This window comes from Penaeus chinensis, chromosome 7, assembly GCF_019202785.1.
Source record: "Penaeus chinensis breed Huanghai No. 1 chromosome 7, ASM1920278v2, whole genome shotgun sequence".
NCBI classification, from domain to species: domain Eukaryota; kingdom Metazoa; phylum Arthropoda; class Malacostraca; order Decapoda; family Penaeidae; genus Penaeus; species Penaeus chinensis.
This window is the reverse complement of record NC_061825.1, coordinates 37,195,711-37,203,210: the sequence shown is the minus strand read 5'-3', so window position 1 is coordinate 37,203,210 and position 7,500 is coordinate 37,195,711. Positions and strand designations below refer to the sequence as shown.

Sequence of the window (7,500 nt, the reverse complement as noted above, 5' to 3'; positions counted from 1 at the left end):
ATATACAATGGCAATTGATATTGATAAATAGTGATAAAATACCAGAAAAGGCATTTTTTGGAAACTTCATATCTAGGGAAGTCTTTATTATGTGTAGGATATGCATGCCAGAAAATTTAGATTAGTCTTCTGAAATTTATTAAGGTTATGACCAAATCTTCCTTTCAGCTGTTAGATAAAAAAAAAAAAAAAAAAAAAAAAGTAAAATCAGTATATAAAAAGTGCAATTGATCTGGTGTTAAAAGCAACTTTTTTTTCAACTGGCACCATTGATATTTTATGTATTTGTAATAGGGATATTTATAAAGAACAAAACCTAGAAATCGACTGACACTCATTTTGTCTTTCAGATCCGCGATGTGCTCTGTAGATGAGGCCAGACTGGCATGGGTGTGAGAGTGTCATGGTGGGTCGTGGTGGTGGTGGTGGAGGTGGGAGCATAGCACTGCCCACCTCAAAGGCTGCTGCTCTGCCCCCCCTCCTGCCTGCCCACCCCCCCACCTGCTGCCATGGTGCAGGCCAATGAGGAAGTGATGTCCCGCCCCTCTGAGTGCGACTCACGGCCCTCCACTAGTGGCTCTGGTCCGTATGTCCACAATAAGGTGGCGGTCAGCAATAGGTGGCCCGGGGGGGCACGGCCCAAGATCTTCAATCACAGGTCCTTCAGCTCGGGATCGCGACCCTCAGTGCTGTCACGGGCGTCAGGATCTCTGCGGTCAGTGTCACGCCCGGGATCTCGGACTGGCTCGGGCCTCGGTTCGCGGGGCTCACTGCTCTCAGGCTCGGTGGGCACAGCAGAGGAGGTGGGCTCAGGAGTGTCCAGACTACGGAGGGAGTTGCCTTCCATATCCGACATCTGCGGGTATGACGAGGTGCAGGAATTGCTGCGAGATATTGAGCAGCTCGAGTGCCGGAGATGGACGTCCGACTGGGATTCCTTTACCATCCAGTCCTCACATCCAGATCTAGACATCCCACACGACCTCGATCTTCTCTCACACGACTTCGAAACCATTTCACGGTGCGACTCCCGCCTCTCGTGGGACTCGCACGCTGGCCGACAGCCCGAGGACGAGGAGGAGGACCCAGACCCCAGCCCCGGGGACAACTCGCCCGAACCTCCCAGGAACCGTCGTCCAACGCCCACTGTTACGATAGCATGGGATGACTCTCACCTCAAGACCTCAGTTGGCATTTTTAGACTATTATTAGTAGTAAGTTGTCCCGGATCTCTTGCTGTGATGAAATGCATTTTTAATAAAAAAAAGTTTTACAGTGCTTTTCAAAGGCTCTTCTCAGAAAGTGATTCATGTCCATCCATATGGGGAAGGTCATTTTTTTCCCCAAGATAGAGAGATATATATAGAAAGAACCAAGCAACAAATAGAGTGAGAAAGAGAGAGAGAGAGTGAAAGGAAAAGAATGTTTTTCTTTTTATCAAAGAATCAACGGAGAAGCTAATGGAATTTAATTGTGTTACAGGTTGTCTCAGTAATAACAATGACGTGTGCATGTACAGTGGGCACAGCTCGCCTGAGTATTTTTGTGTTGCCGGGTGCATGGCGGCTGCGGGTAGTGGTGTTCACTGCCGTTTTCACCATCCTCACCACCACCATTCTCCTGCTGCTACACCTCTCCTCCCTCGTGCACTCACTCACACTGCGTTGGGACAAGTTGGTCAGTATGCCTTGCGTTGTGTGAGGAAGTTTGTGTCTTTCGTAATTGGGTTTAAATATATTGGAAATAACAATATAAAAAATTACTATGATCATGATTGGAAAAAAAAAAGTATTTACTATGATTAAATTAGTAAATGTTGTTGTTGTGTCTTTCGTAATTTGATTTATATATATTGGAAATTAAAAACTGGAATATACTGGAAATATATATATTTTTTAAATCAATATCATGATTAAATGTGTTTTGTTGGTGTGTCTTTCGTAATTTGGTTTAAATATATTGGAAATAGTAAAAAAAGATATGCAATATTATGATTATTAAATGCTTAATATTCTGTGTCTTTCATAATTTGGTTTAGATATATTGGAAATAAATAAAAAAAAAATCAGTTTTATAATTATTTTAAATGTTTATGGTTGTTGTGTCTTTCATAATTTGTTTTAGATATATTGGAAATAATAACAAAAAGATAAATATTATGATGATTAAGATATACTGGAAATAAAAAATATTCAGTTTTATGATGATTATTAAATATTTATGGTCATTTGATTACATTTTAGTGATATGTATGAGTGGTTATGTAGATTTATGCCATATTTCTGGTATAAATATGTAATGTTACCAAAAATGTAACTGATTACTTGATATGGAAGTCTTTATTGATAAACTATATATTTTGCAATACAGAAGAATGATTCATTGTAAAGCTCATGTACTTTTCTGTAAACTAATATTCTTATCCATGATATATATTGAAAAAAAAAAAAATAGAAATCAGAATACTAGAATAAATTAAATTAAAGTCGTGATTCCTGTGTAGCCTTAATAAACCTTTATAACCAACATTACTTTTCAGCTCAATCTAGCGTAAAATTTCCGTTCTTGTCCGTTTCCTTTTTACCCGTAAGTTGATAGACACGGGAATCACTTCGGTTGAGTGGTTTAGGTATGTGGTAAAAACCTCGGCTTTGGAGCACTGTCATTTTAGTCTTCTGTGACGATTCCTACACCAACTTTGATCTATAAAACTTTTTCCTTTTTTTTCCTCGACCTCTCCGTCAGAAAGGGATTTTTTTCCTGTCACTAATGCAGCAACGTGTGTGTATATTGAATAAAATAGCCCCGTCTTCATTGTTGTTTCAGTTCACATTATTTAGTTCTGTTAGTCGTATATAATGATATTTTATTATTGTATCGAGATGGAGACATCCAAGTAAATCACGGTTGTGCAAAAGCAGTGGAATTGTATTTTATGAAAAGGAAGGTTAAAAAAAACTCTCGGTAGAACAGAGATCTCCTCTAGGAAATTGTCTTAGTCTTTAGCAACTTATTTCTGTAATAGCTATATAAGAACACATTCTGTAAGGACAAGTGTTGATTATGTAATTGCTCTGTATATCCCTGTTATTGTAATTAATTATCTAATGAGATATATGAAAAGTGAGGTACTCATCGTGCAGTTGGATCCAATTATGTTAATATTGTTCCAAATTGAATTCAATGAAGAATGGCTTTGTTAGCATATAGTACATAAGTGATGGAGAAAATATGTAGACACTTACATACACAACTGTACTGTTCATATAGAATGTAGAGCTATTGCACATCTCTGTATGGTTTGCATTTTAGTTTGATGAGCAGTTTTGCTATATTATATATGTTATTGGCAATATGGAATTTAATTTTTATAAATCTAATATTAATGGTCATCATCAGCTTGTAGACTATACTGGAAACTGAAATATTACTTTATAATCATTTAACATCTAGGATTTCAATACTCATTCACTACAGGCTGCTTAATGCATTTAATATATCTGAATATTTGTTCAGTTGAGTTGCTTTAGCACTGGCAATGAAGAAAACAATTTAGCCTTCGGTGTCTTTATATGCAACCATGAGATTTTATTGTAGGTATGATGTAGTTTAATTTTTTTTCTATTATCCCATGTTTTCTTTCACTTAGATATTTCTTGATTATACAAATTTTCAAATAATGGGTATTTATATCCTGCTTTGATATATTTGGATGACTCATAGATTTCAATTCAGTCACAAATCAAATTTCTGCATTTCTGCATTCATGAAAGAATGATATATTTATATATAATAGAATTAATAGATGTATAAAAAGATAAACCTTAATGGAACAGATGTTGATAGTATGCTTGATTATTAGATATTTTTAATGTCTTGTTCTATAATGAGAAGGACATCAAGATTATATTAGCTATCAGTTGTTTAGGGGATACTATTCGAATTTCCCAGAAAGGGAAAATCTGAATAAGAATGAATAATTCCGAAGCATAAAGGGGAATTGTCTGAACTTTCTTTTCATATTTCCTCTATTCTTAGCGTTTTTCCTAATATGATCTGGTCAGTAATTGTAAATTAGGAGTTATTGTTCTCTAGGAACATTATTTTCAACGGCACTGAAGCACTGTATCGATTTCTAAGTAATGTCAAAGTTCAGAACTTATTGTGCACACAGAACAGGAACAAAGCTCTTTTTTTTTTTTTTTGCTTCATTATATTCGCTCAGAACATTTTTACTTGGATATTTGTCATAGCTGCATTCATCCAATGTGGACACATATGGCCTATCATAGAATTATCTTAGTTATTTTGTATGTTGCAGTAATGTTTACTATTATAAAAGCACAAACAATTATTGTAAAATGATCGTTATAATTATTAGGTACCATATTATGTACATAATTCTTTGGGTTTACTGAATCTTGAAAGTAAGCTACAAATAAACTTTATTTTTATATTAATGGAATTTTGTAAAATCATTATAAAGAATGATAATTACCTCTTCTAACATTGATGTTATTACATGTGCATACATGTTTAGTTTATGTTATACAACTAATTATGCTTATTATTATATACCGTTTGAAAAGAAATCTTTACAATAGGATTTACAAGTAATTATATTGTGATTATTAAAGTTATTGAACAAATAGGTTGTAACACTTTCATGAAGAAAAGGCATACTATTCTGCATAGAGTACTTTTCAATATGCTGTAGTTAGTGTATCTTGTTTAGGAGAATATATTTATGGAATATTACTTACTTGGAGAAAGATTGAAGATTAAGCTAGAGTGAGGAATTTTCATTTTATTGATTTTATTCTCTATTTAAAAGTTGCTTGGTCTTGGTTAGTTGTGTCTTTCTATTCTTGTAATTTGGACTTGTTTTATATTGAATTTAGTGTAAGGAATGGCTTTATTTTGAAGATATAGTAATTAAGGATAGGACATGCAGGATGGGTTATGATCAACCAATTGGCTAACTTAAACTGGCAGAGGCACCCTAGAATTGTGTAGGTTATTCAAAGAACAGAATAATTTGATTCTCTTGATATCCTTGAATAATTGCAAATCCTCTCTGTAGCATATATTTTACAAATGGATGTTGAAATTTAAGTGTCATTAAGGTGATGTGTATCCTTAAAGGGCTATTTTCTTCATGTAATTGTACACACTGATGCTGCATGTACTGTGAACATTCCTGTCTGATGTTTGAGATGGGACATAGTGAAAAAAAAAATCTAAAAAGGTGCAAAGCTTTTTATCCTTTTTTTGTCAACTAGTGAGATATATACTGTGAAGCAGATATGACATGTGGGACTTACACTGATATATTAATTGCTAAAGTTAAATGTCTTTTGATGTGTTAAACATATACATGAGAGCAACTTATGGGTACATTAAAATGATTATGAAGGCCCAACCTACTGCCTCACTGAGTATTAAGAACATGCCCACTACACCACTGCTCAAGACCAACAGACATCGCATTCTAGATGAAAGATGTTTAGGGCACAGATGTTGCTTTTTTACAATTTTTCCTTTTTTGAAGTAGATTAAGAAGATGATGAAAATATATTGAGCACAAGCAAGCAATTGTCAAACTCTTTTCAGTCACTTTTATTTTGCTATCTCTACTTATTTTGAACGCCCTGTTGCTTACCTTTTTCAATTTTTTCACATTTTCTTGTTTAATGGCATACATTTGGATAATTGATTTTATCAATACTTTTCCACAATATCACTTGATAGTGAAATACTGTTTGGCTTGACTTAGTTGATCAACTAAAGTGACGCTGAATGTAGGCTTAGTTGGAGGTAAGATTTATTAGGGATAAAGTCTAAAAAAAAAAATGGATTTTGTGATTATACAAATACATAAGGTTTTATTCTTGCAGGGGATCACATATATTGCTCACTTTGTGCCATGTATAACAAAATCATCATTTTATCTCATTAAAAAAAAATATTTTGCAGAATACAGTTTTTCACTGTCTCAATTTATTTCAGGTTACAGTCATTTATGTGTTTGTATGTGTGTGTTACTTGGTATCGGCTTCGTTGCTGCTGCATTTGCTGCATCTCTACCATACCACATATCCATGGATCCCAGCATGGACCAAACAGCAACTACTAACAACATCGGTAAGTAAGGAGGTTGTTGGGAGACCTAGGGTAGAGAGCGTTCTTTGATGGGATAAAAATGTTTCTCGTTTTTTAGCTAATTAGTGCTTTGAGTTACTGCATAAGCTGGAAAGATAAGAATGGTTACTTTTAATTCCGTTTTTTGCCTTCTCTCTTCTTCATCAGGAAAAAATTTATATAAGAATGTAAATGCCTTGAACTGATATTTTTGAGAAGCCTTGGTGTAAAATATATGATTTATACTTAAATGGATTTACTGAATTTCTATAATGGATCAAATTTTAAATATTAACACCATTAATAGCTAAAGCAACAGTATTGTAAAGATAAGAAAGAATAGATTAAGACAAAGGAAATTAAATAAACTCACTTGCTTACATAGGATGTGAGTTGTATGATTAGATAATTTTATAGAAAATGAATTAAATCATCTCATAAGAAAACTGTGAAAACAGTTGAGATAAAAAAAAAAAAAAAATCTATATCAGAATTATTCAGAGTTGGTCAGAAATTCTCATCTTGACATTTAAAAAAGTTTTATGTGAAGGAACATTTTTATTCAGTCTTTTTCAATTATGTCTATGTATGAATTAACAAGATATATAGATAAATTTAAGAAAGCTCTTTGACTCTGACATTAATTTTGGGAATGGAGGTTGAAGATAGATTTTTTGAAAAGATATCTTTAAAAAAGCGTAATGCATAAGAATTGAATATTCAAGTTCTAAAAAGTCAGAAAAATAAACTTTATGTACTTAATCCTTACAGGACAAAATATGGCAGTTGTCAATATCAGTTTTTGGTTCTCAGTGGATAAAAAATGAGAGAAATCAGCTCTTCAAAAACTTCCACATTATTTATTATGAATATATGGATTAGAAGAGGTTGAGAGAAAATGATTATTTATTTAAGGAAAGATCCATAATTTCCATATTGTTGATATTCAAATTTGGATAATTTGAGTATAAAAAATAAATAAAAATCCAATTCTTTTTGCAGTTAAAACAGTGAACTTGCTTGTCCTTTAGGGATTAAGGAACAATATATTTTTCAATTAATTTATGATTTAGACATAACATTTGATCTTAAAGTAGGTTCAGATGTCAGTTTTTTCAGCATTTTGTAATTTCTTTATAATTTCATGTTTAAAAATTATAAGAAATATACATTCTTAGAGTATTACTCAGAGAAGTATGATATCAATCTATGTTACCTTTTTCATATATTTTAGTAGTGGTAATATTAGCATGAGCAAGATCAGTAACTAAATATACATAGAAAATTCACCTTAAATTTTCATAGCACAATAAAAAAATAAAAAATTAAAGTTAAAAAATTACATATGCACATAATGTA

The 7,500-nt window shown here is 33.1% G+C and overlaps 1 protein-coding gene across 1 annotated transcript in view; it reads left to right on the top strand.

Moving 5' to 3' along the window:
• Positions 1–7,500, top strand: part of LOC125027345 — a 9,985-nt gene that overhangs the window by 204 nt on the left and 2,281 nt on the right. Inside the window, exons 1-3 of the mRNA XM_047616371.1 lie at positions 1–1,214; positions 1,483–1,677; positions 6,010–6,144. The exon at positions 1–1,214 is cut by the window's left edge and continues 204 nt beyond it. Coding sequence (XP_047472327.1) covers positions 510–1,214; positions 1,483–1,677; positions 6,010–6,144 — 1,035 coding nt within the window. The 5' untranslated portion in view covers positions 1–509. The remainder of the gene's footprint in view (positions 1,215–1,482; positions 1,678–6,009; positions 6,145–7,500) is intronic.